General features: G+C 41.3%; 1 protein-coding gene across 7 annotated transcripts in view; it reads left to right on the top strand.

Annotated features, from left to right (window-relative positions):
- The window catches only part of SNX10 (sorting nexin 10), a 35,479-nt gene that overhangs the window by 1,754 nt on the left and 17,094 nt on the right, over positions 1-16,631 (top strand). For 3 of the 7 annotated variants that reach the window (XM_054655162.2, XM_077176277.1, XM_077176284.1), the window contains exons 2-3: positions 1,978-2,066; positions 14,234-14,290. Coding sequence is in view for 4 of the 7 variants with exons in the window: in XM_077176277.1 (XP_077032392.1) it covers positions 14,267-14,290 (24 nt within the window). In the remaining 3 variants the exon portion in view is untranslated. Of the gene's footprint in view, positions 1-1,977; positions 2,067-14,233; positions 14,295-16,631 lie in introns of those variants that run through there. The other 4 variants (XM_054655154.2, XM_077176288.1, XM_054627653.2 and 1 more) reach the window with 3 other exon arrangements.

Raw genomic sequence — 16,631 nt, forward strand, 5'->3', positions numbered from 1 at the left:
CTGTTCTGGAGGTTAGGCAGCCCTGGTGTAGCTGCTTGAGTTAATTCTGTGATCTCTGCATGCCCACAGTGATGAGGTGCTTTTAGCACAGGTGCAGTGTACAGGTTGCACATGAGTAGTGTTTTGCTGTGCCGAGGCTCTGAGTGTCCTCAGATTCCCCTTCCCAAGCACTAATCCATACTGAGCAAAAACTACTGAGGATCTGGGTGAAACTGAGCAATTTTCTGGCATAAGAGCAAGTGGAACATTGAATCAAGCCATCAGTTGGCAAACGTGGGGTGACCTTTTGGTGGACTTTTGGTCACCCTTGAGCCAGGACTGGTGACGTGACTGATGCAGGGCATTTCAGTGCTACCACTGAACAGATGGGGAACATCATAATGGGGTGCAGACTCTGTTGACAGAAATTTTAGATCCATTGTGCTGCTGCAGCACATGGATCCCTTACAGAATAGCATTTTCCACCCAGACACAGGCCATGGCAGTCATCAGTTTAAACATACCTGGCTAAGAAACCGTAGAGCACGTTTCCTTGATGCTTCCCTCCTTCCTTCCCCTGGCAGCATATTGCCCCTGCCACAGAGCAGCGCTGCCTTTGGCCTGCTGGGCTGAGCCTGCAGATCAGGCACTTGCTTCAGTGTGGTGCTCCCCTCCACCCACCCTCCTCCTGGGGAATGAGAGATACTGTCAAGGGTACCAATGCAGAAGTTGGGGCCTCTCTGACCATAAAGGGCTGAATCGGTCTTGTGGTATCATTTCAGTCAATTATTGCTCAGTATGTTTCCTAATTGCCATCATTTCGGGCAACTGCAACCTTCTCTGCCTTTATCACACAATTTTGTAACTTCTGCGTGTGAAAGAAGGAAGCACTCCTCTGGCAGCTTGATTTTAAAAGAAAAGGAAAACAAAACAAAAAAACCAAACCCAAAAGAACAAAATGCACACTATGATAAATGACAAAGCAAAAAAGTTGTGAACATTTACTCAGGACTGCTGAGGCTGTTTTTTGCTTCCTGGAAGTAGGTAGGTAGTATGAGACAGGTGACAACTTTGGTGTATCATATCTCTGCAATGTGTCACATGGATCTTATTTCCATGTGTGTAGTGTGTAGTATGCATTAAGGTTTTGGCTTTTGTAAACAGCGGAGTAAAAGAGATCTCTATAATTTAGGGTATTGTGGTTTTTATTTCTTCTCATTAAATATTTTGCATATTTTTATTATATAAAAAACAAACCCTCAGCAACTTTTTTGTCCTTCCCATAAAAATACAAAGAGAAAAGCCCAGCTATGTGTCCTACAGGAATTTCCCAACTTCTTGGCAAGATAAGTCTTGGAAAAGAGAAGCAAATCATGCTTCATGTCTACAGGGAGTTACATGCACAAGTTTGCTGCGTAGTGTTTGGCTCTAGATCTTTGTATCATAGCTTGCTAAATCTCTACATAGAAATTAAGAATAGAAACACCTTTCATAAGCATTCTTCTTCCCCAGCTTGGAGGGGGAAAAAAAGAGAAGAAACCCAGAAGAATCCTTGATTAGTATGTTTACAAAACATTCATGTGTATAGACACTGAAAGACAGGAAGGCAAAAATAAAAAGCTTGTCATGCCACTTCATTGGTGGCTGCAGGTGTGACCTCTCCACCTACAGAAAGTAGACTGCCATCACGATTTCCTTGTTGGCAAAAGCTCCAACTGAATTGCTGAGAGCTTGGTCAACAGCTCTCTGTGCTTTTAAAATCAAGCATCTGTGGGAGGGAAGGAAGAAGCAGAGAGACTGCAAAGGCAGCTTGGAGCTGAAACCACTTGCAGCAGCCCTGGCACAGACAAGCCCTCATGGTTGGAGATGTTGCAGAAGGAGCAGGGTCTCCTGAGGAATCCATTCACACTGCACATAACACCAAAGTGCTGCCTGTGTAGCATCCAGAGGTTTGGGCAGGGGTCAGTGGCCTGATGTGTGTGACTGCTGCCTTTTCAGGTGACTGTCCAGAGGGATCCAGAACACTTGTGTGAGGCTGGCACATGACCTACAGTCGATCCACCCTCTTCTTGAGCAGCACCTGAAGAGTAAGTAGGACACTATGAGCTTTCACAAAGACACAAACATCTAAGTTTAGCTGTCTGAATCTACTTGTCCAGATTTCTGTAGAAAAGGTGGAACAGTGGGAGTTCTGATGGAACATAATCCAATGATGAAATCACAAATGGTTCTGCAATTCCCACACTGTTCCTCCAGGGATCATCTTTCAACTTGGAGAAATTCAAACCAGTATTTGTCTTCTCATAGGCCTAATTAGTGAAATGTCTTCACAGAATCCTTAAATATCCTCAGGGCTCCTGGTTTCACTTTCCTTTCTGGTTTTGTTGGGCCTGTTCTCCACAGAGAAAGGAGCCCACATGGTCTGCCAGCCCTTGTGCTGGCCCTTGACTTGTTCCCTGGTGTGCTTACTCCTTCAGTACTTTGGGTACATACATACATACATACACTTTGGGTACATAACATACATACTGCATTCTTGCTTGTTTTCTGCTGCTTTGCTGAAAGTCTGCAGTTAAACAGGATATGTCTCTGGATTGATGCTGTGCAGGTGTTGCTCAAGGTGTCTGCAGTACAGCAGCACTGCACGTTGTCCCACTGGCACCTCAGTGTGACTTATGTCAAACTGTCTCCCAGTATGGCAGGTAATTTCAGCAATAGATATGAACCTTGAAAAAATTATTACAAAAAGCATCACTCTGTGGGCCTGGCCCAAAAGGAAGTACTTGAAGGACTGAAGGGAGTTTCTCTTTGCTTCAGCATCTTTATGTGCCTGGTGTTACAGACTGTCACAGAGCTGAGGGGCAGGATGCACACCATCAAATTCCATTTGTTTGAGAATGGGTAAACAAGGAATCATTTCATTATGGATCTTCCCTCTTGTGCATAAAAAGAGGAAGCCAATTACCCTTCATGCCTATATTTTGTGCTGTGGAGGAATTTCTGTTTCCTGATATTGAAAGAATTTGAGGCTTAAGAAAATTACTTCTTCCTTTTCCCTTTCTTCTCTACCAGAGATGTCTAGGAAGATGCACTCACTTATAGCTAAAACTATGTTTCAAAGCCAAATGTTCTACTCCTGTAATAAAGCATCTATTTTTACTGTAGAATTGACAATGAGTAATTTACTCTGACCTCTGTTTGCGTGCTGCCCACGCATCCTTCCAGTTCCTGCTCCTCCTTTCCCTCAGGGAGGCCCTAGCTGCTCACCTACCTTGCTTCTTGTGTACAGCAGCAGTCACCAGGTTATAAGTTCTGCCTTCTATTAGTCTCATTGTTTTAATTGTGTAATGGTGATGTGTGGTTTTAAATTAGTCATAACTTTAGCTTCTGTTTTAATGAGATCTTCAGTTGTCTTACCAGAGGGGAAGGCTTTGTTTTCTCAAGAGCAGTATGTCTTTTCCCAGAGGAAATGAATTTCTACTAATGACATATGAAAAGGTGAGGTGGCAGTGGAGGAGTTGGGGAGTGATTATGGGGAGAAGGGACATATCTGCAAGTCTCAGGCACTGAAGAACATCTTGATAATACCAGAGCCTATGACGTGCCAGGCACTCATGTATAAATAGTCACGTTGGCACACAGTGTCATTGCAATCGTGCTTTGAGAACAGCTGAGTCCAACAGCCTTGTCTCTCATGCACAGCCCAAAGACACCCTCACATGTCTTCAGGCATGTGAAATAATAAGAGTGATGTTTAATGGCTGAGACACGAGTTGTTGTGCTCCCCAAGGATGTAGGACTACGTGGCATTTGTTAGATCTGTCTGGCCACTGGTTGCAGGTATGACTGTTTGGAGTTGGGGAGGGAGGAAGGCAAATGACTCATCCCAGATGAGAGAAAGCCCCTTGTCTCCCCCTCTCTGGGTGGATGAAGAGGAATCACAGAATATGCTGAGTTGGAAGATCTGCTTGACATGCTGGTTGGGAAAAAGATGTCAGCAGTAGGTATGTAATCCAGTGCTAAACCTTAGAGTAGAAATGCAAGATCCTCTCCCAGCTGAGGTCTTTTTTTGTGAGCTTTCCACAGCTGAATTACAGGGGTTTAATGCAAACCATGGTAGGTTGGTGTTAATAGTCCAGGTCAGCTTGCAAAGAAAATATCTTGATTTTCTCAGGAAAACATCAATATTTGCACCAAACCTTGTAACTAAGGCAAGATAACCATGAAGATAATTTGAAGTCCTGTGGACTGTCTTTAAGAAAACATAAGACAATCTTTAGGCTTCAGTCAGACTGGGAAAATAATATCCTATGCTATAGCATATGTGCATAAGCAATGATTTTCTATCAAAAAAGGATTCTTTCTTTTTCTCACAGATTTCCAGAGTCACAGATCCTTTGGACCAAGGCGACTTGTACACATTAAATATCTTTTCTTTGAGCAAACCTATTGGTTTGCTTGAAAAAAATAAGGCTTTGGGACTTACAGCATCTGAACAACACTGTGTAAACACTAGTTGACACTCCAGAATTATTTGACCACCTGAGGATCACCAGAGCTTCTGTCATTCCAGCTTTGGGTGGTAACTGACTTGTCCTAGATCATCTGAAATAGAAGTTTGTTAGCAGTATGGAAAAATCATGTGGGTTCATGTATATGATTGCCCTTTCACTGGGTTTCTAGCAAAGCTTAATTCTAAGGAGTGCTGCATTTTCTCTGTAGGCTTGGCTAAGCTAGGTAACTTTCCAACCTTAGATAGCTTTATTCTCTCTTTAATGTAGATGAAATTCTGGGTTTCAGTGGTCAGTTAATAACTAGTTTTTATAATTACAAAAGTTGTATTGTTTTTAGTCTCGATGACCAAAACCTCTAACCATTTTCCTTCCTGTTCTCCTGCTAGAACAATAATACAGACCCTGTCAAGGATAGTACTATCTTTACAGAATGCTTTCTGAGAATGAAAAAAACACTTGCTGTGCATAATGTGGTGCAGGATTTGAAACTCACCTATAAAGGGGAAAAGCATCCTCACTAATGGTTGTTTACCTCTCTGGTGGCACTGAGTGACCTAATTGTGTCAGTTCTGCAGAAAAATTACTATCAGTGAGGTCTAGGCTGGATACCTGCAGTGGGGCTTCCCTCTGTGGGCTTCCAGCTGCAGGGGGTATGTGGTAGCTGGTACCTTCTACTCCTGCTTGGTCTGGGCCCTTGGTTTCATTGAGGTGCTGTGATTGTGGTTTTGTTCTGAGATCTGGGCCAAAAAGCAATATCACTGCAACTTCACTGTGTTTCTACAAACCAGTAGGGCTGGAGAGGATCTCTTGATGGTTATCAGATCCTACCAGCCATGTGATGGACATTTGGTATGGGTTTAACTGTAAGACCGCAAATGTGTAGGTTTCAGCTGGTTTAGTTAAAGGTGTGGTTGTATGAATTGATACTTGTTCTGTTTTAAGACTGGATTGTGCTTTTTTTGGCCTGAAGTAAATTAAACCCAACAGGTAACAAAAAGAATAGGACCGGGCCTGTTGCAAGTGTTGCAAAAGAAAAGGACTTCTGGGACATTGTTTATGACTATAAATTATTTCAACTGGTAACTTTGTATGCATTTTCTCATAGTATTTGCCTCTGAAGTGCTTACAGGCAGAAAACAGTTTGGGACTTCCAAAACTTTAGTGTATATATTCTGTGTTTAAAGACAGTGACTAATAAATGAACTTGGATTAAGCATTATTTAACACAAACCAGTTTCCTCTTGGTCCACTGTTTTCCCATAGGCTTGCCATACAGATCTCTGCATTCTGCTCATTTCAGCAGCGCCTACTCTGTGAGCGTGAAATCTTTCTCCTACTGAAGGCAGAAGTTATTTTTCAGAGTACTTAGTGGTCTACTTGAATTCATTGTTGGAAAAATATCACATGGGTTTGGGCACTGTGAAAGCAAGCTGTGAGGCTTACTTGTCCTGCAAGCGCTGTTTTCTACGTTTGCTTCTCTTACCACTTTATCTTGAACAATGTTTGTTCCAGGCTGACCAGCAACTTCTTTGACTTGGCTGTGATGGCAGAGCAGCCAAGTGCTGCTTTTCTTCTCTCCCTCCTATTTTTGTGTATTTGCTATGCCTCCTGCTCTTCTCTCACAACTTCATAAAGAAGTTTGCCACATCATAGGTGAGCTTCTTGTGCCAGGAACTGGCCAAAAGCTGATATCAATCTTATAAAGTCAGGGTGCAGCAGTGGGGTGAAAGCAATAAAAATCACATCTTAATGTTCAGTAGGCACAAAATAAATGAAAAGTAGAAAATCCAGGTATATGGATGAATCACTGATTTTCAGCTTGTTTTTCTTACTGGTCAGTCTCATGAAAAGTTTCTCCTGCCAAACGCTATTTGTTTTTTAGAATTGCCTGCTTTAGTAATAAGTAACACTGTTCAGAAGCTCTTTGCTTCCAAGATACTGTTTTCATGCCACTGGCACAGTCTAGCATCTAGAAAGGTAACAAAGCCTGTTGAACAAGTGAACTGCCCAGTCAAATTCACTGTTAATACATTCTTTAATGGTTAATTTGATGGCTGATAGACCCAGCCCACAAAGTAGTGCAAGATGTGGCTGCAGGTACACAAATGTGACAACAGTAAGATTTTGTGTCAGTGATGGGCCATCTGATGCATTCTTCAGGGGAAGAGAGCCTGAATAGTAAATTGCCATAGTATGAAAGACTGGATATCTGATCCAGCTGCACTGTTGTAATGATCTGCCATGGGCTTGGTCAACTTAAAAAGACACAAGAGACACAACAGTTTGAAGAGAGTTGATCAGAATGCTTTGTGGGCACACTATATTGACTGCAGTATTTCCTGTCTTACCCACTGTCTTAAGCTGCAGTTATACAGACTACTCAGGATCAGTCTGTCTCAGGATGTTATTGCTTAGATGTTCATTTCATTTTTTACTATATCTGTGCTTGGGTCTTTCCCAGCCATCTCCCCAGACCCATGTCATGAGACTGGGACTTCTAATTCTGTGGTTGCAGCCAAAACTATAACTTTTGCTTTACTTTCCTCTCTGGGCACAAGACCAAACACTAACACTTCCTGGATTGGAGCAGGTAACACATCACAAAAATAGATGCTTTGATAGCATAAGGAAATCTGCAGTAGGAAAAGAGCTAAGCTAGAACATGTAGTGCTAAGTAACAGCAATTCAAGCAGCAGACAAAAATTGTATCATAAATTAAAATATTTTGAAATAAGAAAAAGTGAGAAATTTCTGGTACATGCAATTCAAAGTGTTCCAGCGGGTAAGTCAGGAAGGAAGGGGTCAGGTGATGGCAGCCTCTGCATCTGAGAGACAGAGAAGGAAATGTAGTGATAAGACTGCATAGTATTTGCTGACTTTTGCTCTGCTTACTCAGCTGCAAAGATACAGCTTCCATCAGCCCTTCTTTTCCTGTGATAAGTAAAAGTTAATTATTACAGAGATACCTTGAGGAAGATACTATTTTTAAGGCAACTTAATTTTATTTTATGCAATGAAATACTTAAGTCCTGAGAAAAACGTGTTTTTTGAAAGACATATACATTCTCTGAAGCTTCCTTCAGAAGCATTTAATATTTTTCTTAGGAATTTCATCTATGTTCTGAAATGCTGAGACATCAGTCTCTTTACAACCCCCCACCTTGTTGGTTTCTAAAAGCAACAGCTGTCTGATGTGTTGTTTGTAACTTGCATCATGTATAAAACACCTGGGGATGGTTTATCTGTCTATGTTGGTGTGCCTTGTAAGATCTCTGTATGGTTTATGCACAGTGTGTACGTCCTCACTCATCACCTCTGCAACTGAACAGAACTGTCGCTTGCAAAGTACACAGTGCTATTCAGCAAGTGGTTTAGCCTGGAAATTACTTGCTTCTTTCCCTTCTCAGAGGTAGTTTCAGAACCAGTGGTGTGCCTGTTCTGTGTAAGTATTAGTAAGAAGCCTTGATCCAGTGTTTTCCATGTTGAGTACAGCTGTAAAGATGGTTGATTTGCCAGCTTGCCAAGGTTGCTGTTTCTTCTGAAATTGATTTCTCCTAGCTCAAGGAATCTCAAAAGCTCCCTGAAGCAAGCTCACTTCCTGAAACTTTACCTTGAAGGTCACCAATGCTTCCTTCAAAGACTGCCTTCTCTCTCAACCTTCTGAAAATGCCCTAGCAACAAAACCTATGATTATGTATGGCACAAAAATAATTTTGCATAGTTTAATCTACTTCTTATGCACCATAAAAATTGGAAAGAGTAACAAAGGCAGGCTCCCATGGCAGACCAGCTTGACAGGCTGCCTGGAAGGCACAGGAGCTGGAGCTGCAGGAAAGTTCTGAGTGGTCCTCTGGTTGTCTGCAGAAGCAATGGCAAGCATTAGCCCTGAGGAATAAATAATTACCAGCTCTGGCATGTACTGTTTTTTCAGTGACTTGACCCCCAATTACTGTTCTGTAGTTGTTACCTAAAATCCCAAGATGCCAGTGTTAGCCTTACCAGTAGCTTCCATTAAGAGAAAACCATAGCAATCCTCTGAATCAGCAACCCATTGAAACCGCAGAATATCCATGAAGTCCTTTGGTTGTGTGTATATCTGCAATTTGAGCCTGACAAAGAAAAAAACAAAATAAACAAAACCCCCTTCCCCCCAGAAACCAAACCAACCCATCAGCAACAACAAAAAGAAAATGGGGAAACATCTGAATAGCTCTCTCCTACTCTGAACAGATTTCTTAGTACTTCTTCCTTGTTTGTCTTTAGGCTTTTAAAGGTTTCAGAAGGGCTTGGCACTTAAGTCATTCTGCTGTCCAGCAATATTGTATTAACTTGAAGCAATTGAAAGCGTGGTATAATACCACTGTAATTGGAAGTCTGTGACCCACACCTGACACTGTAATCCTTGTGATGTATTTATTTTGGAGGGCAGAGGGAAATTAGAATTTTTCAATAACTCTTTGATTGCCAAGTTCCTCTGAAACAAATGAAAATTTCTTATATATTGTCTTTTTTTTTTTTTTTTTTTAATGATCTAGATTCATCCTTCTGGTAAAACATGTTTTACTAGCCAGCAAGATTGCAGGACAAGGAAGTGGCTGACTGGGGAGAAATGCTAATGTAATGGTTAAGGAGAAACTGTCTTATACCTTATGGCCATAAAAAAGTGTTTAGAAATTCCATAGGAAGGAGTAGTTAACTAAGCATCTTGGCAACAGTGCCTGGGAATTTCATTCACAAAGGCATGATATTTGGCAGTGCCTTTCTACGTTGCATTGTGGTGGAAAGGAAGGTGTGTGAATTCTGTCAGTGGTTTGGAAAGATCCCATTCTTTTAAAAGCAGTTTAGACAGTGTGCTTATTTTTTTCTCAGCAGTGAAGTGATTGTGCTCCTACTGTGGTACAACACTAATGAAACTGGTACTTTGATCCTGGGAAATGAGAAGGATTTGCTCCAGGAGTACTTAATTTTGTGGACTTCACTAAGCAAGCTGCAGACCCCTGACTGTTGTGTAGAGTGTTGTGTAGAGATGAAAATGCTCATGACGTTCATACTCTTTTCACTTTTGACCAACAGATCCTTACAGTAATTTGCTGAAGGCGAGGCAAATAACCATCAAGATAGATGAAAGGAGGAAATGGGCTCTGTGACCTGCACAGTCTGGAGTTTCAGTCCTCACGATCTGGTTCATGGACAGTGAGGAGCAGAAGTGAACTCATGGGTCTGATCAGTACAGTTGGGTTGACCCCAGGTGTTTAGTGGAACAGGTGAAGTAGAAGGCATTAGTTTATGCTGAGTTTGAGTTACTCTGGATCGACTGAAAGTCCTTGCTTGAGGAGCAGCATCTGAATAAGATTTTTCCCATCAACAAGAGCAGTAGTTCTGTGATAGCCATGTATCTGATTGCTGTAAATGCCACGCTGTGTTAGGATGTGGTCAGTTTGGCAACACAAAATGGTGTGTTTTTATAGGTTGAGGGGTTTTTTGAGCTCTCCAGAGCATCTCTTAATTATTCTTCTTGTTCCTCCCAGTTCCACCATCACCCCTGCCTGTGTATTTTCCATACAAATCCACACAGATTGCTTGCCTTTCAGGAACATAGTGTGGCCAGGTGCACATGGGCATGTTCTTTGACAGTGAGCTCCATGTATGGATGCAGCTGAACTTTCTACAGGCCGTAAATGAAAATAATTCTGACTTTGTTTGAGTCTTAAGGTGAGCAAAACACAAAATTCAGGAAAGACTTGTAAGCATTTAGAGATTCAATTTTTCTCTCTTTCTTGGTCATATTGAAGCCTTGAATTAAAGTTTCATTTGACACTGATCAAATGGGAACAACCCTGAAAGCACAGCTGAGGACTTTGCTTATGACTGGACAGTACTTTGAATCATCACCAAGGTCTAAAACTAAATCACACGTCCCCATTAAAGCCTGAAGATGGTCATTTAGTTATATGATTAGAAATAACCAAAGGTGGGTGGGTGGATGGATGGATGGATGGATGAATGGATGAATGGATGAATGGATGAGCTGACTACTAGCATTTATCCTTGAGAGGAAACACTGGCCACATGGGATGCATGAGCACTCCCAGAGCTGATAAGGATATTTTTATAGGTCACTGCCCAGTAATGAGTGAAATTGTAAAATTTCAGTGAAGCTAAATACAGCAACTGGTGAGGCAGCCAGGAGGGCTTGCATTTGTTCATGCTGTTCTTAGAGCAAGTTGATGTGGTTTTTGTCTCTACCACTGCTTGAGTTTTCATCTTTCAGTATGAGAACACTGGGGAGAAATCACTTCCTCCTTCAGGAGCAGTCCATCTACATGATAAAAGGGTATATCCCTAGTAATGTTAGATTATCTGTTTTAATTTAGATTTTAAAATAGAAACTAATCTCTAAAATATGAAATAAAATATAATACTTGATATTATTTATCTATTACCCTTAAGAAGAGCACTGCAGTTTATCTGTTTTCCCTAAGAAAAGTACTGCAGTACTTGTGTTTTTTTCTTCCCTTTTCTTCCTGGTTCTTTTTCAGGCACAGGAAGTATGGTAATTCATCCTATGTAATCTTTTTGCTTTTGAGTGGTTGCTGTTAGCAGCTGTGGAGCTGTTCCCTGGCAGTTTTGTTGGTTATGCAATTAAGAGCCATAAAAAATACGTACTGCAAGAAGCAGTTGATGTAGTATATGAAACTAATAAAAAAAAAGAGAAGTTTTCAGACTGATAATGGATCAGAAGCAGAACAAAAACTTACTCAAAGCAATGTGGGGGGGTTTTCTCGCTCTCAGCAGAAAGTATTTTATCAAAACTACAGACCGACCACTGGCTTTTTTGATTCTATTTCCCAGCACGTGTTCATTTCCCTGTCAGAGGAAATTTTGCTTAGAGTAAAAAGACCAAAAGCCTTCTTTTTATTTTCTGATGGCTGTTTTTCTCCATCACTGGTATTTTGGGTAGTTTTTTTCTCAAGATACAAAGATAACTTCTTAAGCAGAAGTTTCACTCGCTTCACTGTGCGTTTTGCTTCGCTGGTTTCTCTGTGTGTTACAGACGTCCCCAAATGTATATCTTGCTACCAGACAGAATATTGCATTAAGTATATTTGCAAGTGGCTGAAGCATGACTGGGTGATCTCACTGAAATCAGTGAAAAAAGGCAGCCTTGGGGGGCTTGCATTTCCATTATTGATTTTTTTCCCTAATTACTTGATGAAAAACTGATGTATTTTAAATATTTTAGGAAGCTTTTTGGTGTTGAAATATTAATTTTTTGCCATTAAATATTTAAAATTCTGGTGGCTGTTTGGAGTTCAATCTGTTCTTGCTGACCTGTACCAACACATAACTCGGTCATTAGAAAAACAGATGACAGAATGAAACATGCTATTTCAGCCTTGTCATTCGCTAACAGCGTTAGGAATGAGATATTTTGGGCTTGCATAATTTCTCACTTGAATCAGCTTAGAGGCAGGGGAGAAACACACTGCAGAATTTGATGGAATAAAGATACATAACTGGAAAAAAAAAATTTGCATTGCCATTTTGAAAAAAAACCATGGCACATTCAAACAAGAAAGGGGGGAAAATTACATCAAACTATATAGGTTTACAGCTATACTCAGTGGGGAGAGATAGCAGAAAGAATCTTCTTCAAACAGCCCGAGCCCAACATAGCTGTTTTTTTTGTCTGTACTCAGCACTTGTGAGGCTGCAACTCGAGTCCTGTGTCCAGTTCTGTGTCCCTCACTTGTGAAGGACACTGAGGTGCTGGAGCCCATCCAGAGAAGGGCAGGGAGCTGGGGAAGGATCTGGAGACTGAGTCCTACAAGGGGCAGCTGAGGGAGCTGTGGGTGTTCAGCCTGGAGAAAAGGAGGCTCGGGGAGGCCTTATTGCTCTCTACAACTGCCTGAAAGGAGGGTGTAGCTGCCTGGGGATCAGCCTGCTCTCCAGGCAGCCAGCGACAGTACAAGAGGACATGGACTCAAGCTGTGCCAAGGAAAGCTCAGGTTGGACCTCAGGAAGAATTTCTTCACAGAAAGGAAGTTGTTAAGCATTGGAATAGGGTTGGTGGTGGAGGTGTTCAGGAAACAGCTATACATGGGCCATGGTCTAGTAGACAAGGTGTTGGTCACTCAAAGGTTGGACTTGATGATCTTGGAGACAGCTTAAATGATTATGCAATTCCATGAAAATCCTGTGATGTGTTCTGGTGCCCTCCAATTATCTCCCTAAAAGGAAAGTTTCTAACATACTTTTGCATTAACAGCAGTTAGCCCCAGTGAGCCAAATTTTTACCCTCACCTTGCAGAGAGTCTTGACACTGCTGAGCCTGTGTAGCAAGAAGTGTTTGAGTGCTCTTCTATAACTTCAACTCAGAACATACATGCTAGTTAAGCATATATAAATGGAGTTTTTAAAAACGATAGTATTTGAGTGTGTTTTTGATATTCCTACATTATCAGTACCATTCTAGCCATAGAAGTGAAATGATGGCCTTATCTTTATGGAAATGGAACTGTACAATGGCACCCTTTAAGATGAAGTCTTATGTATGGTCATTTTTATTTAGAAACAGAGTATCCTATTTTGATATGACTGACCCTATAGAAACTTGACAACAGAGTGTTTGTTCCAGAATAACTTCCTGGTCAAAGAAATGTATGTGTGCTTATCTTTGTGCTCTATTTTATTAAAATGGGTGGGGTTTGTTATTTGGAAGTGTTTGTGAGAGGCATTGGGCAGGGGTGGGGTGTTCAGCACTCCTTGGCTGGGCTTGACATAAACATGTAGTTGTATAATAACAAGAGCAGCTTCAAGCTCTGTATCACTAAACAGGAGGTGGTGTGTATATAACCTGGCAAGTAAATAAAGCTGTCCTGCTCTTCCCATGTGGGTACCTGTCCTGAGCAAACTGTCCAGTTTATTGGACTGCAGACACAGTCAAGAATTTTTTGAGATTTTCAGTGAAAGAGTAGATTTGAAGTGTAAGTTAATGACAGGATGTTTCTGTTTGATTATCCCCTCCATGCAGGGAGGGGATAATCAGGGTCTGATTATCCCCTCCCTGCATGGAGGTTTAAAAACACAGATGCTGTGAAATTTAGCCTGAGTTTTAGCTCTCCTGAAGGATCCAAGTAGTTTGCTTCTCCAGTTCTCTGAGTTTGAGGAAGATGGTTAAGATGGGCACTTGATTCTTTTGACTCAGATGTTACAGGGTCTCTGGACTTCAGCTGCAGTCCCACAGATTTGTTCTTGGGGACTTCTTGTGAATACTGACCTTTACTCTAGGGATGCAAAAGCATAGGTATCTTTTCTGGCCGTGGATCATCACTTACACTTGTTCTTGGGCACCTGGGAGTGAGGCCCAGGCAGCACTGCCTCGGCTGTGTTTGTGCACTGGGAGTGCTGGCTCAGCGCAGCTGTGGGAGGTGGATGCAAGGATGAACCCTGAGGTGGCTCTTGGAGCAGAGAAGAAAAGCACTGACTTCCAGAGATGAACTGGACTGTCAAGAATGACAAATATATAGAGGAGGGGACTAGCCCAGTGCTTCTAAAAAGGGATTCTTTTAAAAATGAATAAATTCTGAGATACAGGTAATGCAGTGTGTTTTCTGCCATATATGGCACTAAGCCTGGCTTTTTCTACTGTCTGCTAATAAAAGGCAAAAGTAATAATGACCTTTAAATAACTACTAAGTACCAATCTGATGTCTATTCTGTTTGGTTTTTTTTTTCAGGTTGATTTTTTTTTTCACTACAAACCAGTGAAGATGACACCAAAACATGAAAAACAGGTAAGTGGTATCTGAGCTTTAATAAAAAAGTATTCAAGTTGTGGATTGAATTTCGTTATGATTCGCATGGATCAGGGAAGACTGGTCGTATTCCTCATACTTTTAGTTGCCAGGATACAGAATATTCTGGAATGATGCAGTACCAGTTCCTTCTGTTAAAATCTGATAGAAGAATCAGATATTCATTCAGAGTAAGTGACTGTGCACAAAGGGCTCAGACACTGAGACAGGAGAGAAGGATTTGGATGGAGTCTTCTTTTATCAGTTTTAGATATTTTATAGGGACGATGGTTGGATCTGGATCTGAGCTCTGATTACCAGCTGCATGGACCACAAGAATCCTATTTGCATGTTCTATTCTGCTCAGTCCAATGATTCAACAAATTATTTTGTCTCAGCTCTTATTTTCTTATCAGCCTTACTACACAGCATGCATGGAGTGAAGATGCCAGCATCCACAGCATGAAAAGTCCCATGTCCTTTGTGGCTGATCCTTTTACTAACAGGCAACCTGATGGGATATGCTATTTTTCTTGGAAGCTTTGTGGAAAATTACTCTTCAGGGGTTATTGACTAATCACATGTATAATAGGAGCACAAGCTCATCACCTGATACAGTTCTGAGCACAGACATTTGAATTAAAATGCAGCTGAAATGACTAAATACAAATAGTCAACCAATGTGAGATTGTTTTTATTCCTCCTTCTTGTGGTAGATTTTCCCCTCATATTAAAAATAGATATTTCCATGTCAGATTTCCTATTTTCCTAGTAGGAAAATGTTAAGAGATTTCTGAGAAAGGCACATTTTTTGTGATCAAATTCTGTATAGGAAGGCTTCTGCCTTATGCTTTTCTCTGAGGAATCCATTGCATTATGCAGAAATATATCCAAGAAAAGAGAGAAGGGGAAGAAAAAAAGAAACAGAAAAATTAAAAGAGAAAGATTTATTGTGTTTGCTTCAGCTGCTGTTATGGGTTGTTTTTCCTTGTGAGGCAAATCCAAATGGAACATTTTGTTTTTCCATGCTTGTGTCTATGTGACCTCAGTGCTGTCCTTATAGTCTCCTGTCAACACTCATGTTCTTTGCATAGATCTGTAACCATGAGGGAGTAGGTGTAATCCAGGTTTGGGTGTCACTTGGGCTGTTTTGTCATTTATGTGTGACCCTATCTACTTGGACTGCTCCTGGCCTTGAGGACAGGGTAGCAAAATACCACCAGTGTCATGCTTAAACTGGCTGGTTTAGCCAGGAATTAAAAGGCACATGCAGCCAGAGAAACTGCTCTGCAATTCCTGCTTGTTAAGTAGTTCTGACTGCTCTTGGGGCAGATTTGAAGATTTTGAATATTTATGAGGATGTTTAGGTCAGCATGGCTGCTGGACTCCATATCAAAGCTATAGCTTTAGCAGTTTGGTCAGAAAATTGTTTGCCTCTGAATGTAGTAGTTTCCAGAGAGAAGGAATAAATGGAGATGCCACATCTTCCAGTACCTTTCTTTTGAGTATGTACTGTTTCCAGTGCAGGAGGCCTCCTTGCCCAAGCCTGGACACTTAACAGCAAATTTTGATTTTGAGAGAATTGTTGCTCTGAAGGACAGGACACATATTCTTGAATGCATTGATATAAATGCATGTATTGTGACCCTCAATTAAAAAAAAAACCAACAACACAACCAAGAAAAAAAAAAAAGAAACAAAACTGAAAATGTGTGTAGTGTGACATAATAGCTAATTAGATCTGCAGTTCTGGAAAAACCAAGCAGCACTAGGCAATGGGGGGAACACCTTGTACAGGATTGCAGCTGGCAAAAGTAAAAAGTCCCTGAAACCTTGGCTGTCTTTGTACTGAGTCTCCCACGTTGTACAGCTGGAGTGCAGTTTTGTGACAGATGATTAAGTTAGTCTTCAAGTGGTCTGTGGGAGGGAGAGGTCAGCATCACCTCCCCCAGGTGAGCAGTGCCTTACTTGAGAAAAGACATGTCTATTGAGAGTGTCCTCAGTTTTATAGCAAAACAGGGAGGGAGTGGGATACATACAGAGGAGAAAGGCAGTTATTACCCAGTATTGCTGTAATCTCCTGGTTGTTTGTGACCAGTGAATGCAGGATGCACTGAGCATATAACAGCATTCTCACAGAGGAGTGAGTATTCTGCCATCCAGCTCTGCTTGGACCATAACATAGCCTGTTTGTGAATACTGACCTTTACTCTAGGGATGCAAAAGCATAGGTATCTTTTCTGGCTGTGGATCATCACTTACACTGGGTAGATAGGTCTGCTTTGATTAAAGCAATGCTTTTTTTCAGTGGGATCTTGTATTCTGGAGAAGAGTTAAAGGT

Source organism: Agelaius phoeniceus, chromosome 1 (assembly GCF_051311805.1).
Source record: "Agelaius phoeniceus isolate bAgePho1 chromosome 1, bAgePho1.hap1, whole genome shotgun sequence".
Classification (NCBI taxonomy): Eukaryota; Metazoa; Chordata; class Aves; order Passeriformes; family Icteridae; genus Agelaius; species Agelaius phoeniceus.